General features: G+C 40.5%; 1 protein-coding gene across 1 annotated transcript in view; it reads right to left on the bottom strand.

Annotated features, from left to right (window-relative positions):
- Window positions 1–13,757: 13,757 nt before the first annotated feature.
- The window catches only part of MTDH (metadherin), a 55,563-nt gene continuing 52,601 nt past the window's right edge, over window positions 13,758–16,719 (bottom strand). Inside the window, exon 13 of the mRNA XM_034763343.1 lies at window positions 13,758–15,574. Coding sequence (XP_034619234.1) covers window positions 15,504–15,574 — 71 coding nt within the window. The 3' untranslated portion in view covers window positions 13,758–15,503. The remainder of the gene's footprint in view (window positions 15,575–16,719) is intronic.

Here is a 16,719-nt window from a genome sequence, read left to right as displayed (position 1 = left end):
CTGCTTCCCAGGGTGCAGCAGGGGCTGGGATAAAGGATGCCCTGGGGGGTGCTGGAGCACACTGCACCCCAAGCCCCAGGGATGCAGTTCACCACTCTGCAGCCAGCAGCAGCCAGGCTGGGGTGTGAGTTTGTGTTTTTCCTCTGAAACCTACATTTTATGTCAAACTTCCAAACAGACAAAAATAAATAAAAACCCAACCAAACAAAAACCCTTTCATTAAACAGCCCATTTTAAAAATTAAGAATTGCAAAGTTTCATTGTAATAGTTTAATAGCCCTGGAGACTGATGTCCTAATTATCCTCACAACAGATGCACATGGGCATTTACCTGCCAATGTGACTCAGCCTAGAGGTGGAGAGCCCAATTCTCCCATTAGGTGGTAGTTTAGTATAAAGCCTTCTCAAACTGCTGTCATTTTACTGAGACAGTCACCAAAGAGCTAATTATGCAGTTTATGCACTCGTGCTTCTTATGGGCAGCTGCATCCCATCAACAGCACCACCACAGCTAGGAACGGGGTGGCAGTAGTTTTCCCAAACTGCAATGTATGCATAGAGTTAGAGTGTAGACACTGTGGGATACAGTTACTTTGACTCGGGTCTGTGCACTGCAGCATGGATGCCAGAGCCTTTGGTTTGAGCACAGGTCAAGAAGTTCTTAACCTAGGGTTAAAATGCGGTGTAGATGCTCAAACACATGGATCCAGGACATAGGTCAGCTGACTTGAGTTCCACTAACCCTTGGCTTATATTGCCGTGTAGGCATGCTCTTAGTATGTGCCTTTCCTGCGCCGAGCACAATAGCCCCCTGATCTCAGAGTTCTAGAGCCTACTGGAATACTGTACATAAAACAAAGTCCTCCCACCACTGGAATTTCTAATATAAACATGTAAAGATATGATACAAGAGGGAGGGGGAGAGAGGCAATACAGCAATAGATGTTAAATGTAGTAAGTGAAGGCAACATAGGGAAGGCCTAATGAAGGCCCAGTATGAGGCCTGAACCAAACTAAAGTAATGGTCAAGACTTTGCTAGCATAAAAAGCAAAGTTAAGCTGTGAGCAAGAGGCAGGCCCTGCTCACAGAAGCTGGCAAGGAAAGGGCTGATGTTGCATAAATATATATTCATTTAGCATAGTTACAGTATAAACATGGTACCAAGACATACCATACGGGAACATTCCACAGATAACATGGAACAGACCGACCCATCCCAATGACAGGGGCAAAAGGGTAAAATGATGGATAGAGTTGTTTTGATCGAACCAACAGGTACAAGGCGGCACCTTACTGCATAGAGGGGTTGTACCTTACTACGTAGAGGGGTTGCACCTCAATACGTCAGGAGTGATGTGTAACTTGTTTGTACCTGTGTATAAGAATGTGTCCCTGGGGTGGTGTCTTTGTCCGGCCAGGGGGGCAGTGGAAAGTCCCGCCACTGAGCCGGGTCCTTGCCAAGAGGCATCTATTAGTAGTATGCCCCGTAGACTAAGTAATCTACGGGGAACTGCAATTGTGTCCGAGATCGCAATAAACCTGGCCGAGGTGCCTTTGTACCTTACTAGACTCTGTGGTCATTGGGGGTTCTCGTCGGGTCTGCTGTGTCAGCTATCTGCGCAGATCTGGGGCAGCACACAGAGGGAACACACACACGCAGCCGAGTGATAGCAACAGGAGAAAGCAGAAGCACCACACCGGTAGCCTCTGACAACAAAACATCTAGTTAATCCTAGCAAAATCCTTGTACTACTTCGTCACAAGCTCGTAATAGAAAGCTAGACTGATAGTGATAACAGCATCTGCTAGCAACTAAACACTCAGTTCCAGCTCTGTAGATGGAACCCAGACCAGGGCTAATAATAGATGTATTTTCCTTTAGGGCTAAATCATGGAGTTAGCACAACCCCTGAGGAAGGGGCAGCATATAGTTGCCTTGTCACAATAGCAGACTAGCTACTGGGACTTGCAGGGGGAGTCCCTGGTTTCCTCTTGCTTCCAGGGCTGGCAGGGTAAGGAAATAAGCTGTGGCAGCCCTTTACCCAGCCCAGCTTTCTTCCTCCATCATGCTGGCTCAGCTGGCCTGGCTTCTCAGAGCTATGCCTCCCTTATGGTACCTGCCTGTCGTGGGGGAAGTATCAGCCACACCAGTCCTGTAGCCTGGAATGCAGGTAGCAATTTATGGCTCTGCAAGGGTGTGTACACTACAGGTCATGGTTTCTCCCTCACTGAGCACTTGAGCTACATCTCTTATGGGTTTTTTACGTAGTTTGTAATGAAACAAGGCAGTAATGTCTGATGTTAATAGCACATGAAGCTAACGATCAAGTTTGCTTAGTCTTTAAAATCCTTTATGGCATATCAGGAAAAGCAGACAGGAATACAAGGTCACAAGCAGTAAGTGACGGAGCTTCCAGCTCTGACGCAAGAGAAGATTGAAGTCTTCATTTTGTATCTTCATATTCTCTTCCTCCCCTCCTCTGAAGAGATTGATTGGGCCACTAATGCTCTTCTGAGTACAGAAATAGAAGACGCTCTTGGCTTCTGTCCACCATAGGCCAAATTCACCTCTAATGCTTCCTTCTACGATCCCTTGTGCCAGAAGAAAGATTGATGATTGAAATAAAATGTCTCATTTTTCATCCCTCACATTTTAAAATCTACAGCAAGCTGCGCTAATAAATTCTGTTATAATTCTACTGAAATCACATTTTATTTGGCAACTCTTAACCAAGTCCATTATAAACATTACTTCCATAATGTATCATAATGTATAACTTGGTAACGCATGCATTGCTTTAATTAACAATAGGTTTTGACTCTTGGGATGGATCATATAGAAAATATGTTACTTCATTTCCACCATAAAACATTTTATAAGCAGAGATCACACATCAAAGTTTTGGATATGCTATTTCTGCGTGAAATCCTGAAGGAAGTTGGATAATATTCCTAAATAAAACCATATTGGTCACACCCTGAGCTCTTGAGATGTGATTCTGGCAAGACCAGGGTGGTGTTATGGTTTCTTGTAGCCAGCGTTCAAGTAGACGGTGTCCAGGAGGGTAATGTGCTTTGCACAGCAGCTCAGGAAGGGCCATTCCATACAAAGGGGCAGCACGGAAGGAAGCAGAGGGACTGCTTTGAGAGAAGCACATCAGCAGGAAGTCAAGGCTGACATGAGCAGACTACAGAGGGAGTAAGTAACAAATGTGTGAGAGCAGGGACGAACAATTCTATAAGGATTTTAGGGCAATTATAAGAAGCTTGAATTTGAGACAGTGGAGGAGGAAGAGTTATCAGAGCAATTCAAAGTGAGAGTAGGTGGCAAGAAAGGAAGTCTTAGGGTATGTCTACACTACGAAATTAGGTCGAATTTATAGAAGTCGTTTTTTTAGAAATCGTTTTTATACAGTCAATTGTGTGCGTCCCCCACAAAATGCTCTAAGTGCATTAAGTCAGTGGACCGCATCCACAGTATTGAGGCTAGCATTGTCTTCCGGAGCGTTGCACTGTGGGTAGCTATCCCACAGTTCCCGCAGTCTCCGCCGCCCATTGGAATTCTGGGTTGAGATCCCAATGCCTGATGGGGCAAAAACAGTGTCACAGGTGATTCTGGATACATGTCGTCAGGCCCCCCCTCTGTGAAAGCAACGGCAAACAATGGTTTTGCACCTTTTTTCAGCCCAGATGCCATAGCACTGGGATTACGGAGCCCGCTCAGATCACCGCAGCAATTATGAGCACTTTAAACACCACACACATTATCCTGGAGTATATGCAGAACCAGAACCTGCCAAAGCAAAACTAGGCAAGGAGGCAACGGCAGCGCAGTGACAAGAGTGATGAGGACATAGGCTTCTCACAAAGTACGGGCTCCGGCAATGTGCACATCATGGTGTTAATGGGGCAGGTTCATGCCGTGGAATGCCAATTCTGGGCCTGGGAAAGCAGCACAGACTGGTGGGACCGCATAGTGTTGCAGGTGTGGGACGATTCCCAGTGGCTGCAAAATGTTCGCATGCGTAAGGGCACTTTCATGGAACTTTGTGACTTGCTTTCCCCTGCCCTGAAGCATCAGAATACCAAGATGAGAGCAGCCCTCACAGTTGAGAAGCGAGTGGCGATAACCCTGTGGAAGCTTGCAACGCCAGACAGCTACCGGTCAGTCAGGCATCAATTTGGAGTGGGCAAATCTACTGTGGGGGCTGCTGTGATCCAAGTAGCCAATGCAATCAAAGAGCTGCTGCTATCAAGGGTAGTGACTCTCAGAAATGTGCAGGTCATAGTGGATGGCTTTGCTGAAATGGGATTCCCTAACTGTGGTGGGGCAATAGACGGAACCCATATCCCTATCTTGACACCAGAACACCAAGCCAGGGAGTACATAAACCGAAAGGGGTACTTTTCAATGCTGCTGCAAGCACTGGTGGATCACAAGGGACATTTCACCAACATTAACATGGGATGGCCAGGAAAGGTACATGAAGCTTGCATCTTCAGGAACTCTGGTCTGTTTCAAAAGCTGCAGGAAGGGACTTTCTTCCCAGACCAGAAAATAACTGTTAGGGATGGTGAAATGCCTATAGTTATCCTTGGGGACCCAGCCTACCCCTTAATGCCATGGCTCATGAAGCCATACACAGGCAGCCTGGACAGTAGTCAGGAGCAGTTCAACTATAGCCTGAGCAAGTGCAGAATGGTGGTAGAATGTGCATTTGGATGTTTAAAAGTGTTACACGTCCCTAGCATGTAGGCAGCATGGGTGGGTACCAGGTACCAGACTTCCCTTTCTCCTGATTAAACTGGCCTACAGTAGAATCAGCATCCATAACCTAAAGACAGGCTATGTGGCTCCCACAGCCACAGATAGTCTTCAGCTAATATTGGACGTAGAAACAAGGCTTTGTTTCTAGGACAGTGAAACAACAGCCATCTCTGGTGGCAAAAGGAAGAAGGAACCAGTTTGAAGAGCACAGGAAAATACAAATGAGCCATCAGCAGTTTCTCCACTCCACCCAGAGGCTGGAGCATTGACTATGTTGCAATGGCCCCCTTTGAAAAATTTTTGGAGGGAGGGAGGGGGAGAAGAAAAGAAGAAATGGGTCTCAGCAGGCTTCCATCTACCAATGCACATCTCACCGCAAGTGTTGCTTGTTACATTCCAGCCTACCAAGATGTGTTTCACTTGGCCTCTCTATTTTTATGGCATGTAGCCAGATGCAGATCCATGCCAGACCTTAGGCTCTCACCACTTTCTTGCAAGCAGTGGTAGCAGAAGTAGGCAAGGGATGGAGGGAGGGCAGGGAAATTGGGAATGGCTTTGCCCAGCAGTTCTGATTTAGCGCTCTCCCCCAGCTACCATAGACCAAACCCTCCTCCCTGGACTGGTGGCCCTGAGAAACTTAACACAAATCTAAAGAAATGGACTATCCTGATGGTGTATAATTCCAGGATGCGTCATTGTCCGTGCAAGCAAGTTATACTTGCTGGGGAACCCATAATGAATTTTGGACAAATTGACAATGTTTCTTTAAACACCCTTCAAGGAATTCAAAGGTTTTCACAAAATCTAAAACTGTTTTCGTTAGTGTAATTTCAATGAAAACTGTTTAGACTTTAACATTTACTGGTAATGTCTACAACGCACTAGAAAAGGTAAAACTTCTCTGTTTTCACTCCGAGTAAAGTGTATAAAGTAAATGACAAATGATGAAAAGTAAAGTTGTTTTTAAAAAATCTGTTACATTTTAGTACTCTCGGGTATTAAAGAAAGCTTTAAAAATATGCTTTAATTGGAGAGTTCCTTTAAATGCAATCATTTAAATACAATAGTGTGGTTGAGATTTTAACTTCCTTTAATGAAATAAATTCAGTGAAATTATTCAGGGTGCAATTTCAAAATCTGCTTCACATATTTTGATGATTGCACATTGTGCAAGACTATTTAAGAAAAACTTACTTAGGCCTGCGGTTTGTGTTTATTAAGTCAAACAAACAAAGTGGACAGTTAGAAGACAAGTTTATTAAATATTCAGCTTCCTTCCACTGTCATCACTTCCATTAAAGGCTGAGAAAGCTTTGAAACTACATGTCTGGGTCCTCCAAGAAAGACCTCAAGCAAAAAAGGAAGAAAATATTCAAAATATTCCTAATATTGCCAGATTTTTTTAAAAAGAAAAATTAAAAACTGATTTTCACTTTCAACCCAATTTACAAAATTCAAAGGGTGGTAAGGACTGTTTGTGACTATACATAAATTAGCTCTTGACTCCCCTCTTCCCCCCACCCCAACTAAAGTTTTTAATGTAATTAGTTTCTGATCCTAGAGCCGAACATAACACATATTTTTCAGTAGGATGGCTAACAGTCAAAGGGGCAGTGCAAACCAATTATCAATCTTTATTAGTTAGTTAAAAGTCCAAAGATGAGTTTTAAATAATAGTTTTAAGTGTTTGTCAAATATGCTCAAGTAAAAAGCAACAGAGGGTCCTGTGGCACCTTTAAGACTAACAGAAGTATTGCAGCATAAGCTTTCGTGGGTGAATGCCCACTTCATCAGATGCAAGCATTCACGCATGAAAGCTTATGCTGCAATACTTCTGTTAGTCTTAAAGGTGCCACAGGNAGCAACAGAGGGTCCTGTGGCACCTTTAAGACTAACAGAAGTATTGCAGCATAAGCTTTCGTGGGTGAATGCCCACTTCATCAGATGCAAGCATTCACGCATGAAAGCTTATGCTGCAATACTTCTGTTAGTCTTAAAGGTGCCACAGGACCCTCTGTTGCTTTTTACAGATTCAGACTAACACAGCTATCCCTGATACTATGCTCAAGTAGTTTACAGTCTTACAATGCACTGTCATACAACCATAATTAAATTCACCACTTTTCAGCAATGTGGTTGAGTTCAGCATTAGAATCAGAAATACCTATTTTCCTTAAGAAGCACTTCTCACCATGAGTGCATTATCTTGCAAACTTTTATATTCTTGAGCTGAGGCACAGTTTCCTTTAAATCATTTAGTGTCAACAAAAATAATCCGCTATATTAACAAAAATCCCTAAATAAATAAATTGCTAAAATTAAGTAAAGAATTTCTGGGCTATAGGGAAGCAAAATGTAATTGAATGAAATTAACAAAGAGCTAAGGAAAACTAATCAACAAATTATTTTAAGACATTGCATTATAAGACTTTTTAAACTCTCTGGAATTAGACTAATCGTACAATGGGTTACTGGTTACAATCATTACTACCTGAATAGGTATTTTCCTGTTTCATGTATGCTTTATTAGCTTATCTGTAAACACAATAACTATTTCAACTGATTGCTTTCATTCACATCAGTGTCACTTTTCATAAGTGCTTGTAACCATCTGCTAATACATAAGTGCAGTAACAACTTAGTTCATTTTGAGGGGAAATAGCACAGAGTGTCAAAGGGTCTCACTCAAGTTACCATACGCACACTTACCTTAAATCAGACTGCAAGCTTATAAAGAAATCAGAGGAATCAATCTCCTTTGACTTCCGGTTCAGGATTCAAACCATGTTAAATAGATGGGGCAAGTTATCTTGTATTCCCCAATGGAACTTAAACTGGTTTTGTTGGAAAACTAAGATGGTTCAAGTACCAGTATCATTAAAACATGCCACAAAAACTCCACAGCTCAGTATCCAGATGGCGCGTGGGTGTGTATTTTCTATTCAGAAACACCAGATGCTGTTTGGCCTAAATACCTGGGTGGAAACCTGGCCCTATTGAAGTCAACTGGAGCTCTGCCATGGACTTTAACAGGACCAAGATTTCATCTGTTTTTATTAAAAGAGGCTTTTCTGTCCATTTCTTATTGGAATGCAAAATGTCTTAAAGTATATTCTGATATAATATGAAGTGTTTAATTCTTACAATAGTTTCTAGAGCTCTCTGGTAGTCAGAAAAGGGCAACTGCAATGTGGTATTAGGAGATATTCCAATCATCAAGCTAGGGTGACCAGACAGCAAGTGTGAAAAATCAGGACGGGGATGGGGGGTAATAGGAGTCTATATATGAAAAAGACCCAAAAATCAGGACTGTCCCTATAAAATCTGGTCACCCTACATCAAGCCTATAGTCCAAAGTTGTGTAAATATCCTCAACAATTTAAAATACATACATACAAATACATACTACTTAATGTAGGTTCTCTTGGTCCAATAATATTCCAGTCAAGATGCCTGGTAATACAATTTCCTAGTAGCAGGTGGAGAAAATAAAAAGCAAAACTTTGGGAAACCATCCCTTTACAATATGAACTGCCCCAGCTGAATAAATGCTTTTGAAAGCTGTCAAACAGGGAAAACCATCAAATGGAAGGAAAAAACCCATCAAAAATGAAAAGTAAGTAAAAGGCTTTCTAAGTAAAAGGCTAGAAGACAGAGACACAAACCTGACTGCATTCATCATCAGAACTGCTCACACTAAAACCACGAGAAAAACATATGAAACAATCTTTAAATAAAATATTAAAAGAAACCCCTTTGACCACAGAGGGTGCTTCCAAAGAACCTCATTCTGCATCATCAGAACAAACTTGATATCTGGATTAGCCTAAGGGGAAATAAATGTGACCCATATCCAAATAAGCCAGTCCAGACACCAGGGAACTGCCCTAGAAGTACATAAGGCCAGAACAGACATAGGGTGAGTATATAAAATGAGTGTGGGACAACTGTGTGCAGGATCCGCCTACCACAGCATCTGCTGTGACATATATAAAAGTTGTAGCAACAGAAGGGAAAAAAAAATGCATGCAAAGCCAGATAGCAGCGCCAGAGTTTTCGAGAAGCCTTCTTTCTGCCCATGAAGGTAGCCACTGCCCTGGTACAGAGCATGCTGGTAAACATAAGAACAGCCATACTGGATCAGACCAAAGGTCCATCTAGTCCAGTATCCTCTCTTTCAACAGTGGCCAATGCCAGGTGCCCCAGAGGGAATGAACAGAACATGTAATCAAGTGATCCATCCCCTGTCACTCATTCCCAGCCTCTGGCAAACAGAGGCTAGGGACACCATCCCTGTCTAGCTTGGCGAATAGCCATTGATGGACCTATTCTCCATGAATTTATCTAGCTCTTTTTTTAACCCTGTTATAATCTTGGCCTTCACAACATCCTCTGGCAAGGAGTTCCACAGGTTGACTGTGCGTTGTGTGAAGAAATACTTCCTTTTGTTTGTTTCGAACCTGCTGCCTGGGTATATTCTTGGCAACATAGGCATCCCTGACGGAATCTCAGATCTGGTTATAGAAACTATAGACATCTTTTAGGAAACCAGTATTTTCATTCAAATTCATAGCCTTCTCATGTTTAGTGTGGATTAGTATCTCAGTTTTGTTTCTGGGAGAGAAAAGATAGCTAAAAGGAACTAAGAAGGCAAACACTAGAGGTAGTGTCTTCACCAGGTTGACTAGTAAGTTAAGTACCTGCAGGGAGAAGGGTCTCTAGGGGTACATGTACACTGCAGCTGGGAGCAAGCCTCCTAGTGCAGGTAGGCAGACTCAGCAGCACCGCTTGAGCTAGCATGCTAACAATAACAGTACAGACATTGTGGCTCGTGCAGCAGCTCAAGCTCTCGTGTTCCCCCCTCCCCATTCCTGCCAACCAAGTCTGAGTTTGGGTAGCTAGCCAAGCCTCTGCTGGAGCCACAATGTCCACACAATTTTTAAGGCACTAGCTTGAGCCCCACTAGCATGAGTTTATCTACCTGGGCTGGGAGGCTCATTCCCAGCAGCACTGTAGACACACTCTTAACTGTTCAACTCACATGGTTGAGGAGATGGCCACTAAAATATCATTTTAGGATCAGAAATCTTTCCAGTATCTAGCATATGGACTGAAAAGGAGAAACCATGAAAGCATTCAGGATAAGGTAAGGCATGCAAGGAATTATAAGTCTGGTTTGAGCTTGTCACCTTTGTTAAGAAACTGGGATAATTCTTCAGTGGTACTCAGCCAGAGGGATGTTTTTACCCATCAGATGGCCACAGCTTGAACCTACAGGCAACTAGCAAACTTATTGCCTCTTTTGGAGGTAAGTTAGGAACTTCAAGATGAAACAAATACAAGGGTTTCTTTGTGCAGTAGGTCCCCAAAACACCTGAAAGCACATCAGCACAAGTAGTAACTTATCACAAATGTAGCACAGTGCATATTCCCTACTCCCAAAAAACTCTCTCTCCTCCAAAGCTGTAGGGGATGTAACACTGGCCACAGGAAAACAGATCCTGCCTGAGAAAGATGGATGGCATAAACTGAGGATTAGATTTATGAGAACTAGATAGAGATGTCTCCTGGACCACTTTGGAACTACCAGAGCAATCTTTATCCATTGATGTGGATATTTTCTGGAGGACCCTCTCTATTCATCAAATGGAAATGGCATATGCCTGTTTGAAGTCACATGGGTGAAGGTATGGACAACCTCAGATAGAGCATTGAGCTGGGTGACTACTATGTCACTTGCACCTACATTTCCCATCATTATCAAGGAAGCTCACCACATGACAGTTCCCACTCTTTAAGTCACTCTGGCTGAGGCTCAGACTCTCCAGACCATGGTGTTCCAATAGCTCTGTGATTATAGTAAAATGACAGACACTCCATCACAAGACTGGTGATGGGTGCTCAAGAACGTAGCCAAGTTCCCAGTTACAACAGCACATGAGGTGGGACGGCTCGCTTCTGATTGCCTTTATAACCCAGCATGAGCTTCCAGGAAGGACCAAACTGCATTGACAATTTGGGTGATACCTGCAAATGATTTTGCTTGTATTAGGTAGCTGTCTAGATATGGATGGTCATATAAGTGCTATCCTTTGGATAGAAGCCTAAACACCATTTGATAGCCCACTAACAATGCTGTCAGTTTAAAGTGCCACAGTGACCCCCAAATCCACTGTGCTGAACAGTGGTCTGCTCCTGTGCTGGTATCTATTGGCACCTTAACAGGATTGACACCTCCCCCAGTCAGACAAGCATGTGGGAATCATGGTGCCCAAGTAAAACAGCAACTTGCAAGATTAGAACTTTGAAATGGGAAGGAACAAACATAATTGCACCAAGGTAAATTTCATGGAGTAGCTAAGTGAAACATTCAGCAGCAAAGTCTGACAAGGGAGTCCATGCCTGGGCAAACACCTGGAGCCCCTTTTGGTCCTAGCTCCCCTTAAGCGTTCAATGTGAGTGGTTGAGTCCTTACTGAACTGTACCTTCTCCCCCAGCATGTGCTGAAAGTGACATACTGAGTAAATTTAGGGTAAGAGACTACTTGCTACAATTGCTTGAGCTGCACAAATCCTCATCTGAGATTGCCAAAGAGTTTTGATCCATAATTGAGCCATGAGTAGCAAAAACACAAGTTAGCTAAAACTGCTTTGTTTTAAAGGATTTCAGAACACTGTACCCTGTTGTACTAGAAGTTTAGCCTGAAACATTGGACACATCCTGGTTCCACTGGAGAAGCAAAAGTACTTCAATTCACTAGAAAAAAGTCAGCTTAGGACAATGGGGAAGCATTTAAAAACCAAAGTTGTCAACAGGTATAGTTGAGAGGGAGACCCTTTATATGGTTAGGCTCTCTTTGTTAAAATGAGTTCTAGAGCCAGCAAGTATAGCTATGATTGAACATGAGCAGGTTTAAAGTGACTGGCAGACTGTTGGGTTTTGGGGTTCTGTGCTTGTGCAAATCAATATTCAAACAACTTGCCGTACAAAATAGACTAGGATAATATTCAGAAGGCTGCCCCTGAAAAAGGATTTATTTTTTCCACTGCATGAGCATGTTCACAACAGGACAGAAGAGTCAGAAGAACTGCTGGACTTAGTGTTCTGTTAACAGCGAGAGGATCTAGCAACATCCTGGGAGCCACATGCTGTCTGTCCTCATTTGCCCAAGGTTCCTTCAGCTGGTTCCCGTGGCTCCAGGCCACTAAAAGAATTGGGTACTCACTATCCACTTGGACAGTAATCACTGCCTCTGAAAGGTAGCAAGAAAAACAGGTGAATGACTGTACAGAAAATTCAAGGGACTCTCACAAGTGAACCCTTAACTAATATTGACTAAATCCACGGCTAAAAACCTGATAGAACTCCACAGCTCAAATGGAGGTGCAAATTATTCACCTGCATGAAGATGGGAACTCAGCTGGTATGAACTGTTGGGCTAATCCATGTTGTATAGCTAACATCAAAGTTTTGTTTTCCTATCTTCATCATACTGTCCACTCTCTAGACTGGTATATTTGGGCTGAAGAGAAAAAATTAAATAAAGATCTACCCTCTTGACAGTAGTATGCAGATTAGGATGTGGAATATAAATGAAACTTGAATACATGACTACAAGAATTCCAAAGATGTTTTACATTACCTTATTCAACTGGGAACCTTCTGAGTAATTTAATTACTTACCATTTACATTAGCCATAAAGCAGTTTACTAACTTTGAAAGTCTACTTTAGTCATGCATTCACTCAAGACCTATTCCTCAGATTAGGCTTCCAGATGGGGAACTATTGGTAAAATGGCAGCTTCCAATGAGAAAATTCCAAGAGAGAAATAGTGATACTAATGGCATTTCTATAAACCGTTTTGAAAATTCATTTTTAATGTATACATTCTTCAGTAAATATTTTCATAAGGTTTTTCTACTGTAAGTTTTCCTTTAAGTTTATGAAAGGAGATGTCAGAAATACAGTTTTCATCCACCTTGAACCAACTTGCAGATTGCGAGCTTTGTAACAAAGCACTAGGAATTCTGTACATTTTCCCTAAAAGAAAAAAAGAAATTAAACCATGCAACAACTATCCACTTATACATCACAACCACAATTTCTGTAAAGTTGTGTATATAAACCATTTGGGAAATATTACAAGGAACAATACATTAGATTCAATTATGAACACATTCCACAACATTCAGCAAAATGAGCATCTTAATTTCTTTAAACTGTATTGTTTTCTCTCTCTGCTCCAGGTGTACAGTTTATCATTAAGACTATTCATTACTTGGGTAAAAGAAAAGCAATAAGTAGATATTTTTAAACCTCCATTCACAGACAAGTTTCATCTTCCTTTGGGGCCATTTTTGTCAAATAAGATTAGTGTCCAATTTTCCAAGACAATCAATCCATATACTTCCTAGTGAAAAAATGACTGGGAGTGCTGCTAAGTGGACAGCATTCTGAAGTTAAGACTGGGCAGAAGAAAATTAATGTGCATAAATTAGGAACAGCAGTTTGTTTAGCAGCAAGTCTGCTTTATTTGCAACAAGTTTTATTAATATGTCAAGTGATTCAAGGACTTATTTGGCAACCCTAAGCAGTCACCTCCCTCTGTCAAGAGAGACGAAAAAATATAACACTTAAGTCATCCAATTTTTAAAGCCTTTTTGGGAAACATCATTACTTAAGGTCCTCAAACCCCTCCTCAGAATGCCACTTCTAGCCAAGTGTAGAGACTGGGAACCATGCAAAACAGTTTTGGACATTCACTATAAACCTAAATTTAAAACAAGTAAAGTATTTGTCACACTTACTAAAAAAAGCAAACAAAATGGAAATGTTATCTACAAGCAATAGCACTTTACATGATTTCATTTTTAACATTCCCTTTTTAAAAATTCCTGTGGAAAACTGTATTTCAGTTCAGTTTACATGGAATCCTGGATAGGCATCAAGGCTTAAACGTTACTCCCTTCCAGTAAATAAAACAATATTATCAATTTGCTCAATTTATTTTAAACAAATCAACTTAGAAATGTCATTGAATTAAACAAAACTTTTGAACATATAAACACATTTGCCATGTTCTTGACATAGGTATTGATACCTGTATAAGTTAGTATTCATTTATTAGGAAAGCGTCAATTAGTAAGGCATGTCTTCAGTACAATTAAAATCAGCTTGTTTCTTTAACTATTCTTGTCTTGCACGTAAATACTATCAAACTGCAGTCCTGTATAAGAGAATAGTGGATGGCTGATCAGTACCATTGGTTACAGCTTCATTTCTTTGCCACACAAAAAACAACAAAGTCAATCACATGAAATAAATCATGGCTCTTTACCAGAATTCAATAAGTGATGTTAATTATGGTCCTTATCAAACACAAGCTTGGAAAGGCTATTTACAGTGTACATGGCTGAGCATGCACATTTATAGATAAAAAGAAACCTGCCAGTTTGATACGATGCAATTACACAGTGCCTGAAAATAAGGACAATTCTCCAACACCATTTTAATCAACAGTTTCAAGTGGGAAATATTCTTTATTTTACAACTGCTACACTTGCATGGAATTTCTTATAAAAACACTAATCCCCTTCAAGAAGTCTAGATGCATATTCTACAGACTACAGGTTAAGGCAGTAAAAAAAATGTATTCCTGATAATTGGTGGTCTTGACAATGTCAATTAAAGCTGTCTGAAGCCATTCTTTCATTCTCCACCAAATCCTTAAAGTCCTGTACAGTTAGTGAATGAAAACAGCTGATCTTGCTTTAAAAAAAATTAACAAAGAAAGGTAATTAATAAATGATAAGGGGAAAGGAAAATATGAATTTTATTTTAAGAGTCTAAAAATGATCAGGGATGAGTTTTAAATGAGTCAACCTACCAACCCAAAAAAAAAAAAAAAAAGGAATACAGGATAAAGTAGAAAACAATAGAACTGATTTTATGCACATTGCCACATTCTTAATTAAAATATACTGTTACTTTGAACAATTCAAGTAATGTAATAGAGGCTATCAAAAATAACTTCATGAACCATACTCAAGTTTCAGCAATCACATTCTCAGCCTTTTAGCCCACCAATTTTTATTTTCTTTAACTTTTTATAATAAACCATGAAGGTTGAACTGTACAAATGGATTTTTATTTAATGATTTTATTTGCACTTGTGATTCCTTTAATGGTTAGCATGCTTGGCTAACCAGCATATTGTAAAAATATGGCAGATTATGTATTTAATCAAAGCACTTTGATTTAGGCATGAAGCAAAAATCAAATGGTAGATCTCAGTTTCTTATGCATCACTCAAAAGAGATGCAAGAAACACCACCTATTTTATAGACAACTCTTTTACAGACAACCCTTTCTTAAAAAAAAAAATCAATACTTTATTCCCAGCTGCAGATGAGATAGGGCATAATCCGTTGTAAACAGGGCACTGTGTTGTAAAACCAGGTTTTTTTTTTATTTTATTTTATTTTTTTAAAGATCTTTCCCTTACAGTGGGAAAAAAAAAGACTCTTCAAAGCATCTTCCAGCACTGTAGCACTTTCTGCTGCTCTCTATCACAATTTCCTTTGATTCCTTTTTAAAGATGGTCGTGTTCACAGCAGTTCTGTTTTAAAAATCAGTTGAAATATATAAAATTCTGTACATGTTCACAAATTATTGCATAAACAGCATAATCTTCATGACAGCGTTTCACCAACACACGTCCATCTCAGGAAATTCACGTTTCCCTTCTTGCTTTTTTCTTCTTTTTAACTTGTTTTGGGGACTCCCAGCTATCTTCAGACTTGGCTAAAAAAGTTGTAACAAAAAATAAAATGAAACCCATGTAAAAGGTTCAGGACATTTATGCACAATTCGCTTCAAAAATATTAATTCAGTACATTTCACATTAATATAAGATGAAGTTATGCAGAAATATAGCATGTACTGTTCAAGCAGTTTTTGCAAAATTCTACTCCTCCCCTCCCCCCCACCCCACAGGGCAAGTACAATTTGATCAGCCATGCAAAAGATGACAACTTAAATTTAAAATAGTCTATTGCTTAAATTCTTCTCACCTGATGGGCTCTGGTTTTGTGCTTTAAAACATTTAGGAATCTTTCAAATTATTACACAACAGTAAGCTACAAAAGGGCTGAAAAGCTAAGTTAGGATTCTCTAAATTTTTAGTACTCAAGTGACAGTGGTCAAGTGTATTAGCTTGTTTTCTAGACACTTTAAATAAACACATCACAATCTCACTGTCACCTTGTACTCTCCCCCTCCACATCTGTTGTATCCATCTGTTGGCTCCCTTCATATACTTACATTGCAAGCTCTTTGAGGTAGGCACCACCTTTTTGATACATATGAGTACAATACCTAGTAGAACAGGTTCCTGATCCCTGGTTTGAGGCCACTAGGTAATAATTAGCACAATGCAAACAAAAACCATACCACCACCAATAGTTTAGGCTGAGGTGCATATGGCAGAAAGCCATATGCCACATCCACCTGCCCACTACCCAGCTACTCCCATGTTATCACTTGCTCTTTCATGACTACTACAATTCACTGAAACATTCTGAACTACAATCTATCACTGATGCATTAATACTCAAATTTGCTCAATCCCAAAGGGGAAAAAAAAATATTCAACTGTTAATGTTTTTCAACAAGGCTGGTCCTTAAACACTATAGAGATTGGCCCCTTACAAATTCCAAAATAGAAATGATAATCAAGACTAATAGCACTTCTTACAGTTAGTAACAAGACAGGTCGGTGTTGTACAAGCTTTTCATACAAGTCTGCCAAAGATCTTAGTCATAACACGAATCTCCAGTTCTCACTTTAGTAAGCAAAATTTACCAAGTATGCTGAATTGTTCATATTCCAACAGCTCGATACAAGCGTCCAGTAGGGACTCGAAAATGCTAGGCACCAGTTTCATTTG

This window comes from Trachemys scripta, chromosome 2, assembly GCF_013100865.1.
Source record: "Trachemys scripta elegans isolate TJP31775 chromosome 2, CAS_Tse_1.0, whole genome shotgun sequence".
Lineage (NCBI taxonomy): Eukaryota > Metazoa > Chordata > Testudines > Emydidae > Trachemys > Trachemys scripta.
The sequence above is the reverse complement of the archived record's forward strand: the minus strand, read 5'-3'. Positions and strand labels throughout refer to the sequence as shown.